Source organism: Mesoplodon bidens (assembly GCF_964165515.1).
Source record: "Mesoplodon bidens genome assembly, contig: HAP1_SCAFFOLD_96, whole genome shotgun sequence".
In the NCBI taxonomy this organism is placed as follows: Eukaryota; Metazoa; Chordata; class Mammalia; order Artiodactyla; family Ziphiidae; genus Mesoplodon; species Mesoplodon bidens.
Genome location: NW_027671845.1, coordinates 936,141 through 963,778, shown reverse-complemented (window position 1 = coordinate 963,778; position 27,638 = coordinate 936,141). Strand labels below are relative to the sequence as shown.

Genomic DNA, 27,638 nt, shown 5'->3' with positions numbered 1-27,638 from the left:
AAATAAACCTGTTAGTGGAGTTTCAACATGCATAGGTAAATGAGAACACAGAACTCCCCTTTCGCGTGCCCCATTCTCCTCCTTCTAACTCCCTATGTGAACTCACTTTGTGCCAAGACCAAGAAGATGTGCCCCAATAAGAACAAAGCTGATTTCCTCACACTGACAGGGGCTATTGCTCACTTAGAAGACTTGATGCTTAAGTTTTTTGTTTTGTTTTGTTTTTTTTTTTGCGGTACGCGGGCCTCTCACTGTTGTGGCCTCTCCCGTTGCGGAGCACAGGCTCCGGACGCGCAGGCTCAGCGGCCATGGCTCAAGGTCCCAGCTGCTCCGCGGCATGTGGGATCTTCCCAGACAGGGGCACGAACCCGTGTCCCCTGCATCGGCAGGCGGACTCTCAACCACTGTGCCACCAGGGAAGCCCGATGCTTAAGTTTGATAAGCAACTAGAAGACCATGGAGACAACCTATAAAAATGATTTGTCTTGGGAGAAAATACTAAAAAGGGTTAATGTGCTGTTCCACATGTCTAACCTCCTGGGATTAAACCACAGGCACCAAGGTCACCAAGGGTACTTGGCAACAATGAGCTAAAAATGAAAAAAAAAAAGCATCATACTGTTATTGTATTCATCTTCCCCCAAGGCACTCTCTGATAAACACCACAACCACTAAGGGAATTGAGAACAGCTTCCTTGTGGGGCAGGTTATATATGCATCATTTTCCAAGAAGTTAAATCATATCCAGCTATCAGCACACCTTACTTAAGGTGATTGTAATGTATGAGATTAAATGTTTCTACCTGATTGGAAAACTTCTTGTCCTCAATTCATTGGCTATACTGGATTATTTTTCTTGGGTCAGACCTTCAGACTTCTACCAGAAATCGTTCCTTTGGGGAAACCAGGCCTTCCCAGAAACTCAGGAAACTGAAATGGAGACAGAAAGAGAGAAGGAAATTATTTGGACATATAGACCTCAATTGTTTGGTTTTAAGTAAACGTCCCAGCATCTTCTAAATGGTATAATAACTTTAGGGAAATTCACAGTTTATAAGTTTGTGTACTCATAAACTGAACATATTATGATAAGAGTACAGGTTGCATTTTGTGTCTTCAACTCAAGCAAAGACTTCAAAAAAGTCCCAGTTATCCTTTGTTCATTAAGACACAAAGAAAAGGCAAAAAGGGCAAGTTTCTAAGTCTTTTTCTTTAAAATTTACTTCCTTTCTTCAGTCTTCATCAAGATCTTCAGGAAATTAACTTTATTAAAGTTAATTATTCATAAAATAAACATAGGAACCTGCAGAAGACTATTTCACAGAGACCTGTAATGTACAATACCCATTGCATACATGCACCATGAGCTTGTCTTTTCTAGCACTGGCATACACAAAACTCTGTGTGTGTGTGTGTGTGTGTGCACACCTGTGTGTCTTTTTTTTGTGATGGAGCCATAGGGAGAAAATAAATCTATTGGCTGCAATTCAGTGATGTAGAAAGATTTAAGGGTAAAGGAAAAGGCTACATCAAGTGAAGCAATAAAGTCATGAGGTTGTGCTTCCATAATAATAACAATAGCAGTCTTCTGTAACCAAGGGAGCAGGCTCCTCAAATTATAGTCACACCTGTTAGACCATCTGCCCATAAATTTCACACTATCATTAATGGAAAACAAATGGCACTGTCTCTCTTTCCCTTTATCCATTGGCCATTCTCATATAAACGATTTTTCTCTTCAAGGTCGTGCTCTGTCCTATCTGTTTAAAAATATTAGGATTTAGGAGGAGTGATACATAATGTGCCATGCCTTGGTACTTGTACCAGTGATGGCTCTGTAAGGAGCACTGGATTGTTAGGAGGCTATAAATTGAATTCCCCTAGAAGCAGAACCTGAGGCAATAATTTGAATGCAAACTGTTCATCTGGGAGGTGCTTCCAGAAGACTCAGAAGTGGAGTGGGAATTGAGAATGGAGGCATGGAAGGAAGCCAACAGAGGTGCATTACTGAATAAATTACTCCTGCAGGAAACTGCTGCCAGTACTTCAGGGGAGTTCTGTGAAACTCTATAGAACATGTCTCAGAGTTATCCCAAGAATTGGTGAGAAACTTGAAGTACTTATCTTCCAGTCCCCTCTGTCCTTGGTTGAAAGCTACACCCAGATACATTAACTCCTGTACATTTCTGGCCTGCCCTAAGGTGGATAATTGCAGGTGGTAACATGAGTCTATCAGCATATACTGGAATGATGAGTGCTGGGGAGATATGAGTGGAGCATTGAAACCATCTAATACAGTCGGGGCAGGAGATATTAATTATTGGCTTGCAAGTCCAAATGGGTAACCTTAAAATCCTGGGTTAATGGTTTTACTTTGAGGTATTTAAGCATGATGTATGAGTAAAAATTTCCTCTATTAAATCAAGTTGAAGATCCTAAGTCCCTAAACTTCTGGAAAACTGTGGGTATCTTTTTAACAGATTTTTGAAAAGTAACATGATTAAGATTTCAAACTGACCATCCATTCATTCATTAACTCATTCAACAAGCATTTATTGAACACCTAAAGTATGCCATGGGTTAAACTAGGCACCCGTGTTACTGTTACTAAAATCATTATCGTGCCACCTAGAAGTCAATGTATTGTGACACTCAAATAAGAAAATCCATAGTTACTGTAAAAATTATTACCGAGTAATAGAGGAAGACACGGTAAGACCTTAATTCATGCTGTGGACAGTAGTATATGGGGGATATCAGTAGGGCTTCCTGTAGAAGGCAATTGAAATGGATATGTAACATGAAGGAAGGGTGAATTTTTGAGGAAAAGAGAAGATAAATTCATGTTTGCCAGAAAATGAATGGTTAAGGATCAGTCCAGAAAGGAGTTCCATTCATAATCAGTAAAAGAAATGTCACTGGGGCTTCCCTGGTGGCGCAGTGGTTGAGAGTCTGCCTGCCGATGCTGGGGACACGGGTTCGTGCCCCAGTCCGGGGAAATCCCACATGCCGCGGAGCGGCTGGGCCCGTGAGCCATGGCCGCTGAGCCTGCGCATCCGGAGCCTGGGCTCCGCAACGGGAGAGGCCACAACAGGGAGAGGCCCGCATACCACAGAAAAAAAAAAAAAGAGAAAAAAGAAATGCTCACTGGAGTGTAAGAAAAGAAGACAATGGCGAGGGTGGTAGACGCCAGACCATGAATGGTCCACGTGTGTATACTAAGTGCTCTGGTCTAGTCTTTGGGTTCCCCTCCAGATGTATACGTGGAAACCTGACTTTCCGGAGGTGACGGTAGTAGCAGGTGGGGCCTCTGGGAAATGGTAAAGGCCTTAGTGCTCTTATGACAGAGGCCCCACAGAGCTCCCGAAGCTCGTCTGCCGAGTGAGGTTACCATGGGAAGTCTGTGACGCAGAAGAGCGCCCTCATCTGACCGTACTGGCACCCTATTCTTGAACTTGCAGCCTCCAGAACTGTGACAAAAAAATGCCTGTTGTTTATGAGCCACCCAGCCTGCAGCATAATCTTACAGCAGCCCAAAAGGACAAAGAGCGTTGGGATGTGAGATTTTACTCCAAGAAAGTTAACTGGTAACTTAGAAGAGAGACAAGTTTCATAACACAATCAGGCATTTTTATAAGAAAACTTGGTTTCATTTTCAGAAAGATCACTCTGGAAATACTGTGACTAGATTTTTGGAGAAGGGTGACGGCAGTCCCGGATATAGAAAGATGAGTTAGTTGTCCATCAATGTAAGTCAAACAAGAAAGTGGAGATAGAAAGTGTGAATTTGTGGCTGAGCGTTCTTTTCTGTTAGCACTTGAAAAATGTTATGTCAATGCTTCTGACTCCAGAGTTTTAGACAAGAAATATGCTGTCATTGGAATTGGTGTTTCTCAATAAGTAATGCATCGTTTCTTCCTGTCCACTTTCGAGATTTTTTTTGTCTCTACTTTTCAGAAGTTTAGTGATGACATGTCTTGGCAAGGATATCTTTGCGTTTTTCCTCTTTGGGTTTGTTCAGATTCTTGAATTTGTGTTTATGTCTTCTAAAAACTTGGGAACTTTTTAGCCATGATTTCTTTGAATACTTTGTCAGTCCTACTTGCTCTCTTTTTTCATTCTGGAACTTTGATGACATGAATGTTAGTGCTTTTGTTACTGTTTACAGGTTCTTGAGATCCTGTTCTTTCTCCCATCTTTACCCCTCAGTCTATTTTTCTCTGTACATTTGGTACATTGTATTGATCTCTTCTAAGTTCATGATTCTATGCTTTGTAATCTCCACTCTATTCTTTTTTTTTTTTTTGCGGTACGCAGGCCTCTCACTGTTGTGGCCTCTCCCATTGCGGAGCACAGGCTCCGGACACGCAGGCTCAGCGGCCATGGCTCACGGGCCCAGCCGCTCCGCGGCATGTGGGATCTTCCCGGACCGGGGCACGAACCCGTGTCCCCTGCATCCGCAGGGAGACTCTCAACCACAGCGCCACCAGGGAAGCCCTCCCCTCTATTCTTGAGCAAAGTTTTTTGATTGTTGTATTTTTCAGTTCTACTGTTCTCATTTGTTTTTATTGTTATAGCTTCTAGTTCTTTGTTTACATTTTCTATTTTTCCCATTTCTGTCAAGGAACACATAATTGCTAATTGAAGCATTTATGTGACAGCTTATTTAAAATCCTTGTCTGATCATTTCAATAGATGTTTTATCTCAGTGTTGGTGTATGTTTATTGTCTTTTCTCATTTATTCTGTGATTTCCTGGTTCTTGGTGTCATGAGTATTTTTCCATTGTATTCTAAACATTGTGAGCTATTATATGACTCTGTAATCCATTTAATTTTGTTATTACTTTTTAGAAGGAAGTCATCCTATTTGAGGCATAGTATGAGGACTGGGGGGTTATGTACAGATTTCCATTGGGCCCTACTGACAATACCCCAGCAAAAGTGGGCACTTACATTGTCTCACTGCAAACAGATCAAGTAGAAGTTCAGCTATCCTATTGGCCCTTCTGACACCTTCCCCCCAAAAGTGGGAACATTAATATCATTGTGTTGCCTTTTAGTAGGAGTGGAAGTTCATCTCCCCAGTAGATTTCTTGACACAGGGGAGGGGAGAAGTGAAGTGTTTGCTGTCCTTCCTCCCACTTCATTCCTTCTTGTTGATGCCGGGTGTGGGTAGAGGGTCAGCTACCTGCTGGCCCCACTGACACCAGGGTAAGAGGAAGAGAACTGACAACTAGCCCTGCTTGTGCCATCTCATTCTGTCTTATTGCCTCAGGATGGTTATGGGGATTCAGCACCCCATTGGGTCTCACTGACATCATGTGTTGGGGGTTAGTGGGGTGCCTACTCCCGCCAACCTGTAACATCCTATTCTTATTGATGTCAGGGAGAGATGGACGCTAAGTCCCACCATTGGACCCCATGACTGTGTGAGGGCAGCCCAGTGTTAACAAGCCTGTCAGGCACCACTTTTTTTTTTTTTTTTTAAATAAGTAAATTTATTTATTTAGTTGGCTGTGTTGGGTCTTCCTTTCTGTGCAAGGGCTTTCTCTAGTTGCGGCGAGCGGGTGCCACTCTTCATCGTGGTGCGCGGGCCTCTCACTGTTGCGGCCTCTCTTGTTGCGGAGCGCAGGCTCAGTAGCTGGGGCTCACGGGCCCAGCTGCTCCGCGGCATGTGGGATCTTCCCAGACCAGGGCTCGAACCTGTGTCCTCTGCATTGGCAGGCAGATTCTCAACCACTGCGCCACCAGGGAAGCCCAGGCACCACCTTTTAAAGTCTGTTTGCTAATTGAAAGGGGTGGAGGCTCAGCTCACCACTGGACCACACTGAAACAACCCCGGTGGGGAATCACAGCGCTGGCTCTTCTGGAGGGCAGGAGTGGGGTGGTGTGGAAGATCAAATCCTACCTTGGCCCAACTGAAACGACAGGACATAGGGGATGGGTGCAATATTCCACTGGCACTTGGCTTGAGTAGTGTGTATATTCCACTGGCACTTGGCTCGAGTAGTGTGTATATTATTGCCCAAATGGTCTTCTGTCTTTAGCAACCCCTTTCCTCATACTTTGGCTAGGGGGGACAGGGTTTTGTTTTTTTTCTGAAGCTTTTTTGTCTGTTGTTCTGTTGGTGGTTATTGATTGGGGGTGCCTGTAATACCCTCTCCAGGATGTATGGGAAGCAACAGGAAACACAGGGGACTCATCACCATGTTATTCCTCAAGTCCCAAAGTCCCTAGTTAAGTCTGCCTCCTCATTTCCACCTTTCAGCGTCTTCCTATGTTTGTTTGTTGTTATGTTCAGGGTTTTAGTTTTAAGTGGGAGAACCTGGGAGAAATGGGCTACTTCATCTTCTTGGAAGCAGAGGTCTGGAGGCCTTTTGATGTTAAAAAGTACTGCTGACTGTAAATTAAAATTTGATGATATACACCTTGCCCTTTAAGAATTATTCTACTAGATGATGTGGCTTCCCAAAGTTGCTACAATTTGATTTTCATACTTCTAAAAGCCAAGTGTTTTGCTGGAGTTGAAATTTAAAGATAAGCAAGAGATGAGGCTAAGATGATCTATGTGGTTAACAGATTAAAGTTGGAAACATCAATATACATTCATGTTTAGCTTAATATTGCTTCATATTACCTTAATACACATGGCTATGTAGAGAGATACTTATAGATATGTGCGTATACATGGGTAATGTGCACACATATTATCTCTTTGCTCCGTCAGCTGAGAAGATCTAGAAGCAATGACATCCGAGCAACAATTAGCACACCCCACACCCAGATCCTGCTGTCTAATACCGTTCTCCACTAAAAAGACCTAGTTATCTTTGAAGAAATAGCTGATTCTAGGACTAGGGCAGTAAATATACAAGATTTATATACAAGACCATCTTATAGTGTCAGAAAGTAAGGAAGTTCCAAAAAAAAATACAGGATGGGGATACCTCAGAGTGGCACAAGAGCCAACTGAAAAGAGTTCACAAGGGTCAGGACTAGGGCAATTTGAGGAACAAAGTAACTAAAGTAGAATTAGATTATAACCCAAAGTATAAAATAAAAATCCATGAGTTCTTCTGATATAAATAAATAATTGGATACATAAATGCAGGAGAATAGATAAATCTCCAGTGCAAAGGAATTCCAAATAGTTTATGTAGTACTCCATCTTAAGCATAACTCCCTATTCCTTAGTTGTGGGCTCAGCATATTGACTTCCTTCCAAAAAAGTACAGTATGAAAAAGGGAAAACAGTAATCTTACGATGGAGAAACCTGAAAAACACTACCTCAGCCTGGTGATCAAAGTCGACCTCAGCATTCATAATGCATATTCATACTTTGTACACTTGATGTGATCTGACAAAATAACCCTTCTACTCTGTGGTCTTCCTCCCCAAAACACATAATCCCAATATTATCATGAAAAATGCATCAAACAAATTCTAGTAGTGGGCATCCTACAAAACCCTAACTACTCAAAATTGTCAAGGTCATCCAAGGAAAATCTGAGAAGCTATCAAACCCAAGAGGAGCCTAAGGAAACATGGCAACTAAATGTAATGTGATGTTTTGGATGAAATCCTGGAATAGAAAAAGGACATTAGGTAAAAACCAAGGAACTGGACTAATGTATGGACTATAGTAAATGATAATGTATCAATATTTGTTAATTGATTGTAACAATGTAACATACTAATATAAGTGGATCATCATAGAGGGAAATGGGTATAGTGTATATGGAAACACTTTATACTATCTTCTCAATTTTTCTGTAAAATTAAAACACTTCTAAAAATAAAGTCTATAAAAACGCTGTGTTTTCTTGTTTTATGATTATGTGCCTGTATTTCCTAATGAATATGTAAATTTGCTTTACCTTCCTTGATACTGATATTACAGAAAATACTAAGTAACTCTGAAAGAATTTGTAACTCCAATTCAACAAGCAATAATTCTTGTATTAACTTTTTGGAAGAACCCACTGAATAAATCAAAGCAAATTGTCTTTAAAGGCTGAATTTCTTTTCAGTGTTTAATCTTTTATATGATTAATGCATACCACAAGCAAGATTCTGTTTCCAAGGGCAGAAAACATTGATTGTAGGTAATGTCTAAAGTACAGTGAAATATTAATGCATGATGCTATAACAACTTTAATGTATTTTATGTTTTCAAAATGATGAATTGTTATTTCAGTCAATAAAGTATTCACTTTTATACATTTCCTACCCATCTTTTCCCAAAACACCCAGAAGGAAATGATACTATCATCTGACATTAGGTTCATCAATTTAAATTGGAGTTTTTGGTAGCTGTGGTTGCCAATGGTACTGGAATGTGTGATACTTTTACAAATCCTCTCCATGGCAAAATCTGATCCTCACAAGGTAAATCACAGTAGGTGCCTAAAGCCAAATGACATATAGCTTTGTAGCTAGATTACCAAGCATTTCACTTAGAGGCACAATAGAATGTAGAAAAGGCCATTTCTCTTTCTGTCTTTTTCTGCTCAAAGGTCACTCACCATCTTACTTTTTATCAGCCATTTCAGAAGTTTTCCATAAATTTAGACTATATAATGTCACTTAATGTGAATGTAGCTCAACATTCTGTTTTAGTACAGCTAATCTCACATTATTTTATTGGTGCTAAATATGTAAATCATCAGCAAATTTTTGTACTTAACTTTTTTTTTTTGGATGTGGACCACTTTTTAAAATCTTTATTGAATTTGTTACAATACTGCTTCTGTTTTATGTTTTGGTTTCTTGGCTGTGAGGCATGTGGGACCATAGCTCCCCGACTAGGGATTGAACCCACACCGCCTGCATTGGAAGGTGAAGTCTTAACCACTGGACCGCCAGGGAAGTCCCTGTACTTAACTTTTAAAAATAATTAAAATAAGCTATTCAACACATTTTTCCTTAAAAAAAAAAAAAAAGCAATTCTCCTTAGGCTGGCCCTGGGCACATATGTGACTTTGCCATTTTTTCCATGGACTATTTTCTTATCTGTTCTACTGTGTCACATTTGTTCTACCTTCTCAAAAAGAAGCATTTAGGGCTTCCCTGGTGGCGCAGTGGTTGAGAGTCCGCCTGCCGATGCAGGGGACACGGGTTCGTGCCCCGGTCCGGGAAGATCCCACATGCCGCAGAGCGGCTGGGCCCGTGAGCCATGGCCGCTGAGCCTGCATGTCCGGAGCCTGTGTTCTGCAACAAGAAAGGCCACAACAGTGAGAGGCCCGCGTACTGCAAAAAAAAAAAAAAAAAAAGAAGCATTTAAAAATTCATCTACGTGTTCATGCATTCATACATTTATTAAATAAATCTATTGAACACCTACAGATGGCACAGAAAAAAAGGCAGAAAACTAATCTGGGTTGCACAGAAAGTAATGAACTCAGTTAAAATTTTTGGTGAAAATAGGTATTACTCAATCTACTGGAAATTACATTTCATTATGGGGACTCACAGACTCAAGGAAAACCAAGACCTAAATAATAATAAAGTAATAAAAGCACTAGCCATTTACTGAGTGCCTGCTTGTACCTGACTCTGAAACTCTAAAATCATTACGGATGTTCTGATGATATAATTGTAATCTCCATTTTACAGATGAAAATAACAAGGTTCAGAGACATTAGGCTACTTGCCTAAAGTGAAGTGGCCCAGAAACTACAGAACTGGAAATTGAACCTTAGACTTCATAATGCCAAAGTCTGTGCTTTTAATCACAATGTGTGTGTGTGTGTGTGTGTGTGTGAGAGAGAGAGAGAGAGAGAGAGAGAGAGAATGTGTTTAATAGAGAACCTCTGAGAAATGGCAAGAAAACTGCCAGGTATCCATAAAACAATAATTTAGGAGCTTCTTACTATACAAGTAATTGTTAATCATATGGCTGAACTAAGGATCTCTCACTTTTGAACTAAGAAATCAAAAGCTTCCAGAAGTTGAGTCTAAATTTTACACTTACATAAGATACTTCATACAGAATGCTAAAGTATAATAACTAAAGAGCTCTGAAAATACTGGAAGCATTCATATAAGTATGATTTCATAATGTGGATAATAGAGGATTTAAGAAATTGGCAGATGCAACTGCAGACTCATTTGTTATCATTTCTGTGAAGGGCAAGATAAATGAATAAAATGAGAAAAATGAAAAAAGAATGGCTAGCAATTTTAGGTAGTTTGCTGAATCTCCATACTAGGAAAGACTAAGCAAAAAAAAAAATTCTCGAAATATTATTTTGAAAGCACCTACAAGTGTATATGGTCTTTTTATACCAAATAACTTGGAATTATGAACTGTCAAATAAGTCTAATCTTCTCTGATGATAAAATTGCTGACTTTATTTGAAACTATGGAATGAAAATTGAGGTAATAATCAGAAATTCTTAAGAAAAGGAGTAGAAAAAACAAAATTATATGGGCCTCCCTGGTGGCGCAGTGGTTGAGAGTCCGCCTGCCGATGCAGGGGATACGGGTTCGTGCCCCGGTCTGGGAGGATCCCATATGCCGCGGAGCGGCTGGGCCCGTGAGCCATGGCCGCTGGGCCTGCGCATCCGGAGCCTGTGCTCCGCAACGGGAGAGGCCACAACAGTGAGAGGCCCGCATACCGCAAAAAAAAAAAATAAAATAAATAAATAACTATAGATAAAAGGAAATAAGATATTGTTGTTGCTGTTGTTTGCTTTTCCAGAGGGCAAAACACTAAAAAGGGGGGAGGTGAGTATGGGCTTGCAAATGCTGCTTCATGGGCCCTAATGCTATGATACAGACATTTAGTCCAGATCTGAAAGAGAACTTGAGTCATTTCAACAAATCTGCAAAACAGTCATGTTCAAACATGAAGAGATATCAGTAAGTTCTTTTTCACACTGCAAGAAATCTGCCTTCAGCTTTCAGCAAAACCTCAGTTTTTGGGCTATGAGGGTAACAGTTCTTAAGCAAGCAGCACAATGCTTCCACCAGTGCTTTCTCCCTATGATGAATAAGTTTTCAGTCTCCCCACCAGTGCTCATCCCTTCTCCCCTTAATGTCTTGGCCAAAATTCAACCATCAGCCCAGAAAACTCCTTCCCAGTTTCATTGACTGTACGTGACCACGTTATTTCAATCACCTTGGCACATTTATATTACCTACTTCCTAAGGTAGGTATTATATATATGAGATTTTAAATAAAAGAATGCCTGTAAAGTACTTAATGCTCAACTCCTAGCACAATATGAATATTCTATAACTGCTGACTAGCATTATTATTATATCATTTACATTAAAACTAACCTGTACTTTCTTTCACACACCCATGTTCTTTGTCCCCAACTGGGGTAAAGGAAATAAATGAACATTTATTGATTATCTACAGTGAGAGTATAGAATGCAGTGTAGGCTATAGAATTAGTGGTGTTCAAGACTGAAACTGACTTGGATTTGAATTCCAGACCTCTCACTTACTTAGACTTTACGACGCCTCAGTTCCCTTACTGATAATTAGAGATAATAGACATTTCAGGGACCACGGTAAGGATTAAAAATATTATAATGTTTGGATCCAGAAAGGGCATTCATTACCTCATTTAATGTAAACTCTTAGATAATCTGATTGAGTTTTGAGAATCTGATAACGGCTCTGCATCCTTTTGCTATTTGCTAACTATTCATAGCATTTTGCATATAATTCCAGGGCTTTGCTAATATGAAAATCAATCAAAGGCTTTAGTTGGCACAAAGAACTCAGAGAAATTGTTATGGGGCAAGAATTAGAATTCTTCTTGAAATACAGACTATCATCCTGGAGAAGAAAGAACAACATTTTAATGTGGTCAAATTTGGGTCAAAACTATGCACTTCCATAATGGTGTTTCTACCAGGTCTTGATTTGACTGGGATTGAAATTTCTGACATTACTGTCCCCATCACAGACTTGAAAACCTGGCAGACAATCAAGTGCAACCTACAGTTAAAGGTCGCTCATCTAAAAAAAAAAAATGGGTATGTTACTACCATTCTGACAAGAGCATTATGAAGATTAAGAAAAAGCACAAATAAACTCTCCTAACACCTGACAGCCAAGTAATACATCTTTCAGCTCTTTCAATTCTTTTTCCTTCTTACCTGACTTATTTCCTTCCTTGCTCTGAGTTCTCACTGTGTTTCATGTCCCACAATGCTGAAGTCATTGTAATGCTTTTACTCAGAAATCTCATTTAACATTTAGCATAGTAAATAAGAAAGCCTAAGAAGTGATTGAGGTAAACTGCCATTATTACATCATTCTGATAACCTGATTTGTCCAGAAATGTAACTATGTGATTCTCCTTTACTTCTAGTTGCTCACCATTCATGGGCACAAATTGAGTGTATATCAGATATATTAAATTCCTGCAAAATTCTCTGTGGTGTGATTTGGGGTTCTATTTGTGTACCACAGCTTTCCTAAAACTAAACTATTATCATTTCTACTCCTCTTCTGTCTGAAAATCCTCAAAACATAATTTCTAATTAATAGTTATACTAATTGGCATTATAGTCATTCTTTTTTGCTTTTTCTCTGATTATAAGTATCTTCTGACGCTTAAGTCAATCAAATGGGTTCTCTACATATGAGGAAGTTCAAAGAGGAAAGTAGGAGGAGTAGGGTAAGAAGACATTCACACATAGAATTAGTGGAAGCCTTAGCAGTAACAAAGCTAGTGAAATTAGAGCTAATTAATTAGCAGTCAGGAAAATTTCATCATGTGTTGTCATTAATTGGTCAACGAGGGTAATTAGGCTTACAAACAATAGAAAGCAAAGAATGGAAAATCTATTGTTTCTGCCAGCTTCTCCTGCTTGTTATAAGCGTAATTTTCTCCTAGTTTATGAAACAATAACAGTTTGGTGTTAGAATTTAAATGCCATCAATATAAGATATGGAGATATGTGAAGCCTACTACACTTTCTTCGCAAACTAGTACTATAGCATCATAAATTCCACAGTAGAATGATTTAGTTGAAAGATAAAATTCATGCGGAGTACACTATTTGTTTAAACTTCAAAAGAATCAAAAAGGATTGCTATATCTTGGCACACTCTTCTTTGTAGAATATGTTAGAGCCGGCCTTTTTTTGAAGAGAAGTGTTCTGTTTTTTGAAGTGTTCTGTAGAGAACACTTTTTTCATATTCATAATCATCAGGCAAATCAAGGATCTGACTTCCTTAGAATCAGTAAGTGTTTTTTTCCTCACTTCTTAACAAAGAACAGAACAGCTGATAAGAAAACTAAAATACCTCTTTTTATTGATGTATAAATGATTTACGATATTATATTAGTTTCAGGTGTACAACATAGTGATTCAATATTTTTATAGATTATACTACATTTAATTATTATAAAATGATGGCTATATTTCCCTGTGCTGAACAATAAAATCCCTCTTTTGTTAAAAAAAAATAGCAAATGATGGAATGTTAGAAAATTAATTTATTTCCCATGAATAATGATCAATAACTATGGGACACTGGCCCATGTAAATTAAGAGGCTTCTTTTTCCATGTGATTCTGAATACAAAATGTATCCATATTCAGGAATCGTTTTCAAAGTGAATTTTTTTGGTACCTTAATAATCATAATGGGTAGTAAGATCAATTTGTTTTAACACTTATGTAGATAAGTGTTGAATATAAAATGATAAAACGTAGGGTCTTTTCACTTTTTAATTTTAACTCTGTATATGAGACAAAGAAAACGAACTGCTTTCTATCATACTGTAGTTTTTGCTCAACTACTACGACCAAAATTCTTGAAAGAGAGAATTACCTGTTTGTGTCCTTTCAGAACAACCCCCTTGCATACCAGGGCCATAAAAAAACAATAGCCTTGGGCTTCCCTGGTGGCGCAGTGGTTGAGAGTCCGCCTGCCGATGCAGGGGACACGGGTTCGTGCCCCGGTCCGGGAAGATCCCACATGCCGCAGAGCGGCTAGGCCCGTGAGCCATGGCCACTGAGCCTGCGCGTCCGGAGCCTGTGTTACACAACGGGAGAGGCCACAACAGTGAGAGGCCCACGTACCACAAAAAAAAAAAAAAAAAAACAATAGCCTTGAGAGACCATTCAAGGAAATCATTGTTATTGATTCATCCCTCAAATAGGACCCAATTGAGCAACAAAATGATGCTGAAGTTTATCGTTTCTTCTCAGTGAATTTATAACCCTGGAAGATTTAAATGTCTTTTCCTAGATGACAGAGGTGGCTTCTATACACATACACAACGGACACATACACACAAATAACATCCTCATATCCATTTTACATCTGTAATTCCACTCTGAATTCTCCCTGCCATTAACCAACTCAAATGCCACATTATTCAACTCCTTTCCCTTGCTGGTTGGATTGGGTTCAGGAAACAGGGAGTAATTTTAATGTCCTCTTTAGTAAACCTACACCCTATTTATGAACTAAGAGGAAATAGTTTTGGTTTCTATTTTCTGATATCTTGAGCCTTTCATATGATTGCATCTCTCCAACTATATAGCTTGCAGAATTAGTATTATGACTAGAGATGCAGAAAAGTTTTGATGCTTAAAAATGTCTTCTCATCTACTAACTGATGGTTGGCACTCAACTCTCATCCCTTTATCTCGGAATCTCATCCCTTTAGCTTAAATCTTTTTTTCCCATTAAAATTCAAATACTGGTTGTGCTTTAAGATCGTAGTCATTTTTACCTCAGCCTGAATGATCCAAAAGCAAGTTTTGATGATGTGCAAGAGGGAAGAGAACTTGAGGGCATAAGTGTTCTGCAGAGGGTACCAGGGAATAGAGAAGACAGAGCAATAAATAGACTCACAGGGGAAACTCAGAAAGTGGAGCTTGATGAAACAAGCAAACATCACGGTTTTGCTAAGGTTTATTCTAATTAGTTGTTATTCGTGTGTAAAAGTTTGCCTAAAAAGCAGAACCTATGAGTGATTTGTGCCCCTGCATATTACGGATGTATAATATAATTCAAACAGTGCAAGGAACACACAGATTACCACATGGCCTCAGCCATGCTCCATTTTGTAGTCTGCCCACTTTGAGCATCAGAAAATGGATTGTAGAAATCTGGTTCATCTTATTTTAAACTTCTCATTCCCCAAATTTGAAATAGTATTTATTTAAAAACTAGGCTCTTTATAAAGATCGCAAAAACACTATAAAGTATTCATTGAAAAGAACCTAACATTTACTACTGTAGTACATTATGTACAATTTATGGACTATTTCTACTGAATATACATTTATGTATTACATAATCTAACATTTATATTAAGTATAACTATAATATGATTCTTGTGTCAACCTTGACAAAGCTGGTGAAATCCTTTGCTACAAAAATATGTCTCTGCCTTCTATTTTTGTTTCAGTATTAGTTTCCACATTTGCCAGCAAGATACTTTTCATCCTACTAAACTAATAGGCCACTTAGTTGAATACTGGATAAAATACAAATTGCAGAGAATTCTCCATTTTTGTTTATAATTTTAAAAATTTCAACTAAAAGTGCAAAGCTTTTATCAATTTCTGTAGCTTGCTCTCTTCCTAAACCTACTTGCTTCTTCCATCAATATTTAAGTTTCTGGTTTTAAATAACTGTGACTCTCCTTTAATGTGTTCTCTGTTAAAGGCTTTCTCTCCCTTTAGAATTGTTAGTAGAAGTGGTATTTTTGTGGGAAGAAAACTGCATCTTCTCTACTACTCAGCTGTCAGGACTATAGAGCTACATCCTCAGTTGTATAATCAAAAACCTGGCCTGGCATCAACTAGTGAGATTAAAAACCACTTTTTCAAATTCCTTGCAATTAAAATATTTACATCAACTTCTCTTGGTTTTAACAATAGCATATAGAACCCAGTGTGGGTGTGGCTCATGATTCTGCTTCTCTGACTCATGATCTTAGACTTCTTGCTTCCAACTTCCTAATGAATGTGCCCTTTAGCAATTGCTGGGGGCCAGGTTTGTTTACTGCTACTCCTTTCCAACAGTTCAAGGCCATGAGGCATCTCTTGAATGTATTTCTTTGCTACAAAGTATTTCTCTCCCCTGCCCTCACCCCACTCTCAGGTTCTGTTGCTTATTTAAAATCTGCATCTGTAAAGAGTCCTTTGGGTTTGTTTCCTTGGTGGACTGGCTGTCTTCCAAGATTTTGTTGTTAATCTTGTCTGACATTTTAAAAATGACCTTTCGGTGTTGTTATAAAACTTCTCAAGGAAAGGAAAACAGAAGTGCTCATCTAACCCTCTTCTAAAGACTATGCAAAAAAGCCAGTTGTTTTAAAACATTATGGCTGGTGATATAAATGGCTGCAGCATATTATATCTACACCTGCATGTTTTTAACTTCCAGAAACTAAAAATCACCTCTGCAACATGCAATCAGCCATGAAGAAAGAAAGAAACAAACAAAAACCCAGTATTGAAAATCTTCTGCCTGATACTTGAATGTATTGGCGAACAAGCCTGCTACTTCTAGTATTTACATAAAGACAGTAGTCAAATAACCAATGCAGTAAAACAAACAATTCTTCTGTGAGAAAAAAGAATGATGCTACTTAAGAGTTGATGGACATGAACTTTAGGAATTTTAGAGCTGAAAATAATCTTGGAGGCCTCCTTTTAGAGATGAGGAATATGAGGTCTATGGTGGTTAAGTGAATTGTCCAAGCCAGAGATGGGACTAGGCTCAAAGTTGAGGTCTTCTGCCAGGATGTTGAGCTTACTCTTTGAACTTGCTGGGTGTTTACATATTGCATCAACAGAGCCCAAATGTACTGGATTTTCTTCCATTTACTAATAGAAGGAAGTTAGTGCCTTTACAGGTATTGTTGTATAAAATCAGCCCATTCAGCCAAAAATTAGTCAATCTAGGAGTCCCAAAGAGACAATGCTTTGCAGGCTTTTTCTTTTCTTTTCTTTTCTTTTTTTTTCCACTGGAAATGGGAATTAGATAGATAATGCATGTTTGTGTGTATGTATGTATACATATATATATATATATATATATATATATATATATATATACACTTATATCTTGTTCAAATTTAAAAGAATACAATTTTTATAGTCTACTTATGTACGACATAAAAATAGAACATCGTTAATCAAATACATTTGCAGTATTTATTTTTGTAAGTAACTTCCTTTCTTTATATATCTATACAGTTTTAAAGATAATGGAACGACACAGAAATATTATTCATTTTCAAGCTAACACTGATAAATAATGTTTTGTAAGTGCCCTAAATTATGTAAAGACTAAAAGTTCCATTGTTCTATCCATCCTATGGAAAGTGGTTGATGTTTAGCTGTGAAATAATGTATCAATCTCAGGAAACAATTCTTAGGTTAAAAAACTCATTTTCCCTATGATGTCGTTTCACAAAGATTTAATTCAAAGAATTTGCCTTTGTAAGATCTCCATCACTTTTCACCATTGTTCCCATGCATGTTCCTGTTAAGAGTGCCTGATTCTGTTGCTAAGCAACCTTGCAGTCTTGTTGGGTCATGATGGTGAACTAATAATTATTTAAAATGTGTCTGTTTGGATAGGGTCTTTTAAAGAATATCGTGATACTTTTGTGTAAGAGGCTGGGTAAGAGGGTTCTTCATTTCAACTTACAGTTGTACAGGAATATAAGTGATAGAATGATGTTTTCCAGAAGAGTTGGAAGAATGCCAAGAGTACACTAAAAAGCACTAGCTCTTACTTCCTCCTGTTATGCTTTTTTTCTAGAAAAGGGTAAAAGTCAGTCAGGTGACAAGTCAACAAATTTAGCAAAGGATTTCAAAGAAATAAGAGGAACATCAATATTCCTTTTATTGACTAGATTAAATTATTATGTTTTTCCTTCTCATCCCAAATTCTTTTTTTTTTTTTTTTTTTTTTTTTTTTTGCTGTACGCGGGCCTCTCACTGCTGTGGCCTCTCCCGTTGCGGAGCACAGGCTCCGGACACACAGGCTCCGCGGCCATGGCTCGCGGGCCCAGCCGCTGCGCGGCATGTGGGATCTTCCGGGATAGGGGCACGAACCCGTGTCCCCTGCATCGGCAGGCGGACTCTCAACCACTGCGCCACCAGGGAAGCCCTCATCCCAAATTCTTAAGAAAAATTGTCAAGCCATATTATGTTGAAAAATAAGTCCCATGTAAGCGAGACATGGGTATTTGAATTTTATCAGGCTTCCAGATAAAACTAAATTGTTGATTAAATCCTCTCCATCCTGCTTGCTCTTGTCCCAGACATCCCTCTCCAGTTCAGGAATATCCTCCTTTAAATAGCTTATTTAACCATATGGGACTGATGCCAGTAGCCTTAATATTTTCTGTACGGTATACTGGGATATATAAGGGGACTACCATCAAACCTCTAGCATGTAGTGAGAGTTGGTAAATAGCATTCCCAGTGTGTATCTGGAAAAACAAAAAGGTTGTTCCTTTAAACAATCGTTTTTGGTGATAAAGCAAAGAATCAAAGGTATTTCTTTACTAAAGAATCAGAGAATGTCCTAACTCTAAGAGAAGAGCACTTCTAAAGTCATCTCAATATCCATCCAATCCAGAAGCAGAGCTGATGGTGCTACCAAGAGACAGAGTCTCCTTGTGGTGACACCACCTTCAAAAGTTTTGGAAGGTACCCCCAAACATCACCAGTTTTCTTTACAACCTTGCTTGTCTCTAGTATTTAAAGATACATCTGATACTTATTGATTCTATTTATATTTTGAGGGTGATCCCTTCTTAGGGATATCATCTCATATGCAAAGTTAAAAGTATTGATCATTTTTCTCTCCTAAACTTAAACTATTATAATTTATGTTTAAGGCAGCCAAGTTTAATAGCTTTATGACTTGGGGCCATAAAGGTGAGTGTTTAAATCTTGGTTCACTGTTCTGTAGGTGGTATATGGCCACTCCAGGAATCAGTTTTCTTACTTATAAAATAGGGTTTGCAGTGCTTTCTTCACAGATAAACGATTCAATTTGATATGCTAACATAGTGTCTACCATATAGTGTACATTAAATGTGAGCCCTCTTTCCTATCTCCACTGGCTGTGGCCAACTTCTAGTTTTCTAGGATTTACTAGAAAATTTCATACCTTCTAGGAATATATGGCTTCTGATCATATTCCCTTACCATCTTCATTTTACTAAACTAAAGGCTCTTAATTTTTTTGTAATTCCCACATTCTTATTTCCTATCTCAGTTACTTTTCTGTTAATTTTATAGAATTCAGTTTATTTTAGTAGGCATTAATTGAGGTAAGGGGAATTACAGTAGGTCCTATGGTTACAAATGTAAACAGGATCCCTGTTCTCAGGTACCTTACAGTCTAGTGTCAAGAGTAGTAAACAGACAAAAAATTGCAATTTGACCCGATAAATTCTGTGATATTGGTAAGCCTGTGACAACACAAGTGAAATACCTAAATCAGATTAGGGAGGATGGGAAATTAAAGGTAAAGGAGCTGGTCGTACTTGTAGGCTTTTCTCTAGAGTTGGTAAACATCTGTACCTGTGTTCAAGGTTTAGATTGACCAAGACAGCCTTAACATTCCTTTCAGCTTAATAAAACTTTAGACAGGTTTCTTCCTGACTTATAGGCCCTTGACCTCCCCTTATTTAGAACATTTACTCTAAAAAACATGCAAATTCTTTTTTCACCCCTTTGACACGTAAATCTTCTTCTAGTAATCTTGCCAGATTTACAACCCAGGAATGTCTTTCTCACGGACATGGGAGCCATTTTTCGAAATGTAATCATCAAGAAAGATAGTACCGCATTCTCTGTGGGAGGGCAAGAGTCTAACTTCAATAAGTGCTGATTAGCAAACACAGATGGCCTAATCACATTAACCAGTCTCCTCCTAATGTCCTCCAGTACCAGTCCACTAGCTCACTCCAGAATTGATAAACTGTCCCACCTTTTGTTTCAGCAGAGTTTAGTCCAATCTCTCTCTCCAACTGCAATAGTTTGCAATAAACTTTCCCTTGCCTGTTTAAGTCTGTCCTTGGACAGGATGCATCCAGGTTGTGTACAAGGGGAAAAAACGGATTTTTGCCCAATAATCTACTCACTGATGCCTGGCACTTGGTCAACTTTTGTAATTGCTGATTAAAATAAGTCCATCATGTCAATGTCTAGGGGGAAATGTTTTCAATGGCTCTAAACACTTTGAGCAGTGATAAATGAAATCTCTGAGTTCACCATCTTCTAACTGGAACTAGAATTATTTTTCCAAAAATATATTTCTTTACACTTATGCACAAAATGAGCCTCTGCCTCAAAGAGACTCTGAGCAGGCTCAAGTATCCACTCGTCCTAATAGCTTTATACTCATTCTTTTGGTATTTCAATTATCTCAAGTGTTCAGAATCATGAATAAAGTTGGGAGCAATTCGTGATGATGTTAATCAAGTATAAATTACTCAACAAGGGCTCCCCTTATTATACTCTCCATGAAGCTCTCTAGAGGATCAGCTCAGGTACTGGCCTCAGGCACAGTCTAGATTGAGAGAGGATTTCAAATAATTGATGGTTTTAGCCAAAATTTTGAATTCTAAAAATGGATGGAAATTTGGAAATTCTAAATCAATCATAGCACATTACAAATTATCATCAAGAAAGAGTGCATAATAAAAATTTCTAAAGGTTACTGTAGAAATTAAGCTTAAATTCAAATTTAATTCTAAGGTAAATAAAAATATGTATTCCATTTTCTTTTTTCATTATAAAATTTATAAAACCAGAATTTTCCTTCTAATGTGCACATTTGGTGTACTTGCTTTTTATTTCCAAAAAAAGTTTCCCTAACTTAAGGACATATACAACATATGGTACCTTAGAATTAAGGAAATATGGGAGAATGATTTTGATTACCTCCTCATGCTACATGAAAATTCATTACTTCAAACTTTCTTGAACAGGTTTTTTAAAAGATGCCAGTTACCTAACTCATACAAACACCCATATACATATGTACATCTTTCTTGTTGGGGAACAGACTTATATTAGTGTAAATAAGTGGTCATTAAAGTTAATGTGTTCATTTTATATAGTTATAATTTAAGATATAGTAGAAATTCGTTTGAATATGATATATACCTTTTTAAAATATATTAGAGACTTATAGAACCACCTCACAGTGACTATATTTGTCCATTATGAGGTTTAGAATATACTTTACTACTTAAATGAGTTGAGTATGATATTTTATCATTATACCTTTGCTTTTATCATATATTGTGGATGTAGAGTCTTTGGTCAGAAACATACCCTCTATATTATAAAAACATCATTATAGAAAAATGTAGTATTCTTTTAATATATAATTTAACATGAAACTAGGACAGATTTTCAGCAAAAGAAGGGAGCTGCATATAGTTGGCTTTTACTGGCAGGCCTCTTTCTGCCCAATAATTACCCAGTCTTTACATACATGTTACAGTTAGTTCAGTGCTTTTAAGGAAATCCAGCTTTCTTTGCTCTCTGATCTTTTCTTCTCACAAAATACTTAGCAAACACATAGCTATTAGCTCCATAGGAACTGGTTGTATACATCAGTATTTTTCACAAGCCCACTTAACCAAGGTACCAAGTAATTTGACTAGAATCCAAACCAAATCAGTTGAAGAGCTAAGTGTGCAAAATATCCTGTAACACACTAGATTCCAATGAGCCACAGTTTTATTAACACTGCATCACTTAGCAAACTCAGATGGGGTCTTTGGGTCTTTATGTTGAGTTTCTTTAATTGGCAAATGCTTAAGAGCACACTTTATTTATTGATTGATTGATTTATTAAAGAATCATCTTTTTTTTAATTTATTTATTTTTGGCTGTGTTGGATCTTCGTTGCTGCACGTGGACTTTCTCTAGTTGCGGGGAGTGGGGGCTACTCTTCGTTGCGGTGCGCGGGCTTCTCATTGCGGTGCCTTCTCTTGTTGCAGAGCACGGGCTCTAGGCACGTGGGCATCAGTAGTTGTGGCGCATGGGCTTAGTTGCTCCACGGCATGTGGGATCCTCCCGGACCAGGGCTCGAACCTGTGTCCCCTGCATTGACAGGCGGATTCTTAACCACTGCGCCACCAGGGAAGTCCCTAAGAGCCCACTTTAAATGCAGTTACACAATGACATCATGATAAGAAATGCTATAGGAATATAGGCATAGAAAAAAAATTATCATCACTCACATATGCCCTGAGCATTTTCTGCTGGAGAATCTGAACTTCATAATGAGGGTACTAATATATTACCTGCTTCTGATAGTAAGTTCTTATCACTTGAGAAATATCATTAAACGTTATATCTCTGCAGCTTAATCCTTCTTAACCTGAAATATACCTTTAGAAATAATATTTTAACAGTTTGAGAAAATTCAGCTATTACATAGCTATTTACCTAAATATTTACGTGAGATAATTATGAAAGCATTCTATTAATAATTTTTTGAAGACATTGTAATAACAATTTAGTCTTAGAATTTTAGAAAAAAAATAAACCAATAAAGGTACTTCTTCTGGTTCAAACTGTACAAATGAAAATTCTGAAGCTAAGTAAATTGGGCAAAGTATGTTGCTGTTTCATAAGTTAATGAAAGTAAATTTATTTATTAAATTTTTATTTATTTATATTTTCATAGGTTTATAACACATAAGGTTCATGGGTATAATATTATATTTTGACATTTATATAAACTACAGTGTGCTCACCACCAAAAGGTTGTCAACTGTCATCATATTGTTGACCCCCTTTACCCATCTTGCCCTCCCTCCACCCCCTTCTCCTCTGCTAACCACTACTCTGTTCTCTGTATCTACTTGTTTCAGTTTGGTTTCTTCATTCATTTTGTTTTGCTTGTTTTTATATGCCACATATGAGTTAAATCATATGGTATTGGTCTTTCTCCATCTGGTTTATTTCACTTAACGTAATACCCACATGGTCCATCTATGTTGTCCCAAATGCCAAGATTTCATCTTTTTAGGGCTATTATTCCATTGTAAGTGTGTGTGTATCTTCTTTATCCATTCATCCATCAGTGGACACTTAGGTTGTCTCCATATCTTGTCTATTCTAAATAATGCTGTGATGAACACAGGGGTGCATATATCTTTTCAGATTAGTGTTTTTGTATTCCTTGGATAAACACCCACAAGTGGAATAGCTACATCACATGATAGTTCTATTCTTAATTTTTGGAGGAATCTCCATGTGATTTACCATAGTGGCTGCACTAATTTACATTCCCACCAAAAGTGCACACGGCTTCCCTTTTCTTCACTTCCTCTCCAGAACTTATTTCTTGTCTTTTTGATAATAGCCATTCCAATGGGTGTGAAGTGATATCTCCCTGTGGTTTTGATTTACATTTCCCTGATAATTAGTGATGTTGAACATTTTTCACATGCTTGTTGGCCATCTATATACCTTCTTTGGAAAAATATCTATTCAGTTTCTCTGCTCATTTTTTAATTGGATTGTTAGCTTTTTTGTTGTTGAGTTGCATGAATTCTTTATCTATTTTGGATATTAGATACATGATTTGCAAATATCTTCTCTCATTTGGTAGGTCTTCATTTTGTTGATGTTTCCTTTGTTGTACAGAAGCTTTTTAGTTCGATAATAGTCCCATTTGTTTAGTTACACTTTTGTCTCCTTGCCTGAGGAGGCATATGCAGAAAGATATTGCTAAAACCAAAGTCAAAGCGAATACTGCCTAAGTTTGCTTCTAGGAGTTTTATTGTTTCAGATCTTACATTGGAGTCTCTAATCCATTTTGAGTTGATATCTATGTATGGTATAAGATAGTGGTCTAGTCTCATTCTTTTGCATGTGGCTATCCAGAAAAACTAAATTTAGATGCTCTCCATCCTTTCAGCAAATTTTAAACCCATTCAGATTAATCTGCAAAACTTCATCAAGAGGTTTGAAGGTAGAGAACTTTTTACTGTCTAGCTGATTTTTAAGAGTGATTAGGGCAGAGTTATATATCAAATTACTGTAAAAAACGTTCTGGCTAGTCCATGTCAGTCACTTTCCTAAATTTCAAGGTTATTGATTGCTCAACTTATCTTATGACTTTAAATTTGAGAGCCTCAAATTAGCAACAAGTTTTCATAGGATTCAAAGCAGTAGGGGTCTTACAGAATGATTCTGTTAAATTAATCTTTACCTCATTCGAAACATACATGATTAAGATACATATTAATTTATTCAGAAAAGTCATACATTTTTTCAATGGAAAAACTCTTCCCTTCTGTGCTCCCTAGGGCTATTTGTGTGCAAAATTTAACAAATATTGGTTCAACTCTTTTTTTTTCCTGATTCAAAACTTCAGCATGAGTGATGATTAGTTGGATGGCTAACGAGACAGTAATCTCCTCAAACACCTTTTAACCCACTTACCCAGAAGACTGAATTCTTCTTTAAGAATCTGAGGTTTAATTTTGTGGTCAAATGTTTAGAAATGGAAATAGAACTCAAAGTTCCACTTGACTTATAACGTGACTTCTGTTCTCAGCAGGTGGTTAGAAAGGTTAGTTCTACCAGTGGCTTCAGAAAACACACAAAAGGTGTTAGCAGAACCATGATATTTACGGTACATATTTGATTGTTTCAAGAACTGAGCGAACAGGTCGTACTTGTCAGGGCAATCCGGTACCAGTTTCAATGCTCAGGCCGGAACTGCAGGGGTTTCTCCCTCCGCCCTGCTGCTCGTTAATTCTGGCTTCACTCATTATGCTTCCCGATGCTGCCACCCAGCTCCTTATTTTGAGGTAACAGGTGATCTGACTATGCTTTTCTGTTTGTTTGTTTCTCTAACGTTACACAGAAAGCTGGAGTCAAAAATTTGTGTGTAGTCTGAGAATGATACTTTGGATATATTGCTATTTATGATAAGCCCAGACTTACATGTTTACCTCGAACTGGAAAAAAATTGCTAACTAGAATATCCCCCGTAAAAGTAATTACTGACAATGTCTTCCTCCTTAACCACATGGACCTATATCAAGGCTGCTTATCTGTGCAAGATACCAAAGTTGTTACCACAGGACTATGCTATCAGAAGCAGATTTTCTGCCAGTGGGCTGGGCCAGCTTTTGCAAACTACAGGAAACCTGGGTTCCTAAAATAACCTAAGGGACACCCCTGGTCTAAACTCAAACAGAATGGGGTTAATACATAAATCCTTGCAGGAAGTTTGGACACTGAAATGATCTCTCACTGAGGATGGCGATTCAGCTTAACAAATGAGGCAATGAGACTGATGGAATACGCCCTTTCCAAGGAAGAAGTTACAATGATTTCCGTTGATACTATCAGTATTTCCACAGTCCTGTTTCCAGGAGGTTATATATAGTATCACAGAAGAACCCTGAGAACAGATAATCAAGCCTTCATTATAAAGAATCAGAGAAATATATTAAATGGCCCTTAACAAGGAGAATTGAACTTTTTTACTTATAATAACCATTATTATCATTATAGAATTATTATATTGTTCTTAATATTTTATTATTAAGTAAATATTATCTGCATGGAAGGCAGATTGGCATCACATAAGTGTTACGTCACTGAAAACTAATCAATACACACACACAAAATAATGTGCTAAGGCTACACTAGGGAGTCTCACTTCTTTTTTTTTTTTTTTTTTTTTTTTTTTGGGCTGACCAACTGCATATTTTATTAATGGCTTTGAATAAAAAAAGTGAAATGCTTCATTGCGTGTTCTCAAAAACTAATCAAAAGATTACAGAGTCCTACACAATTTGGAGACACAAAGTGGATGCTGAGCGACTAGAGGTCACTCCAGGTGTGGAATTTTACAAAGTCAGTCCTTGGAGTGAATGGCACCGTGGCTCTGGCAGCAGATACGAAGGAATGATGCTCTGGAGAGGAGGTGGGGGACACTCTGCGGTCAGCCGGTGGACAGATGAGGGTCCCAGCTGGAGGTGGGCCTTTAATCCTACGGTTTATCTTCCACTGCTCATGCCTCTGTCTTCATAAATAGTAATTTCAATAACTCGAAGTCCTCTCTCGATGGGATCTGTCAGGAGGAGGCCTTGGGGAGCATAGATCTTCTCATTCTGCTCTTGAATGTATTTGGAGACTTTCTTCAGAACCTTCTCGTAGTGAGTTTCCATGCACAAGAAGATGGTGTACGCTGTGAGACAAGCCAGGCAGCCTTCAAGATAGGACTGGCCCCCGAGCTTCTCTGCTTCGGCATAAAGGTTATTCAGAGTTCGAACTGTTTCTTCAAATTGTTGCCTATCAATCCGGTTCTCCAGCTCCGCGGGGAACTTGGTCTGGAACTGGCAGCGGGTGCCACTGCTGTAGTCTCGCTGAATGAAAACCTTCCCGGACACTGGCGCCTACTGCGCCCTCATGGCGAGGACAGGACGGGCCGCGCTCCCGGGCCAGGCCCCGCGCCCCCCAGAGCCCGGTTCGGCCCGGGAAACACGAACCCGCCTCCGCTGCCCTCCAGCGACTGTCGCACCGCCCACCGGGAGTCTCACTTCTGATCTCAAGGTTATGCCAGTTTATCCCAAGTTCTCAACAAAACTCTTTATCAAACTTATTGTATCTTATCCCTCACTGTATCAGAACTGTTTCAAAAGGGATCTTGTTAGTCATTTTCCTTAAAAAAAAAAAAAAAGAGAAATCCAAGTCATGCCTTTTCTATGAAATCTTTGGAGGTTGCTATGACAATGTTATTTGTAGCTCAGCCCACAATTCATATTCTTCAGCTTTTACCCAAAGTAACCTGGTTCTGCTTGCTAGGTATCATCTTCTAAGTCTCCAAGAGATATTGCCAAAGTTTTCTCCAGAGACTGGGATTGGAAAAATGACGGCATTATTAAATGCTGCACTTTACAAAAATCATTTCTATTTTGAGCACCTTAACATAGTTATCTTCATTTTGATTAATCCTTTTTTTTAAACAAGGATGTACATTTTTACATGGTTGCAATTACAGCAAACACAGGGTTTTGTGTTATTCCTTCACTATTTGCAATAACTAAAGCATTTTTCATATATTACAATTGTGGGATTATTTTATTTATTTATTTATTTATTTATTTCAGTACGCGGGCCTCTCCGTGTTGTGGCCTCTCCCGTTGTGGAGCACAGGCTCCGGACGCGCAGGCTCAGCGGCCATGGCTCACGGGCCCAGCCGCTCCATGGCATGTGGGATCTTCCCGGACCGGGGCACGAACCCGTGTCCCCTGCATCGGCAGACGGACTCTCAACCACTGCGCCACCAGGGAAGCCCTGGGGGATTATTTTAATGTTAAAGAATATATGATATTTAATGGATACAATCTATATTTAATTTAATCAGATTCCTATTACTAGCCATTTGTCTTCATTTTTTCCTTATTACAGATAGATTCACAAATAACATTATTATGAATATTTTTTTCCTCTATAGAATTGTTTCTTTGAATGAGACAGGGGTTATGGTTGTTTGGCTTGTATCGACAGTATTTATAAAAGTGTAAATCTGAATGTGTTTAGGTGAGGCAAGTACAGTAACCTGTATTCCTCTTGCCTTCCCCCCCAGGCCAACATGGCACATTTAGATTACTTGCTTGACCCTGAAAG

The 27,638-nt window shown here is 38.2% G+C and overlaps 1 protein-coding gene, 1 long non-coding RNA gene and 1 pseudogene across 10 annotated transcripts in view; all 3 read right to left on the bottom strand.

Moving 5' to 3' along the window:
• LOC308610914 (centrosomal protein of 78 kDa-like) overlaps positions 1–27,638 on the bottom strand; it is a 558,473-nt pseudogene that overhangs the window by 326,497 nt on the left and 204,338 nt on the right. The window lies entirely within an intron of this gene.
• LOC308610932 overlaps positions 1–27,638 on the bottom strand; it is a 95,101-nt gene that overhangs the window by 38,979 nt on the left and 28,484 nt on the right. For all 8 annotated transcript variants that reach the window (XR_014014701.1, XR_014014702.1, XR_014014703.1 and 5 more), the window contains exon 2: positions 804–930. This is a non-coding gene — a long non-coding RNA (uncharacterized lncRNA). The remainder of the gene's footprint in view (positions 1–803; positions 931–27,638) is intronic.
• LOC308610905 (golgin subfamily A member 7-like) lies at positions 25,767–27,612 on the bottom strand (the record flags this gene model as incomplete). Its single annotated transcript, XM_081259895.1, has 2 exons — positions 25,767–26,404; positions 27,586–27,612. The coding sequence occupies 2 exons, from the start codon at positions 27,610–27,612 to the stop codon at positions 26,006–26,008; spliced, it is 426 nt and encodes a 141-aa protein (XP_081116021.1). The 3' UTR covers positions 25,767–26,005.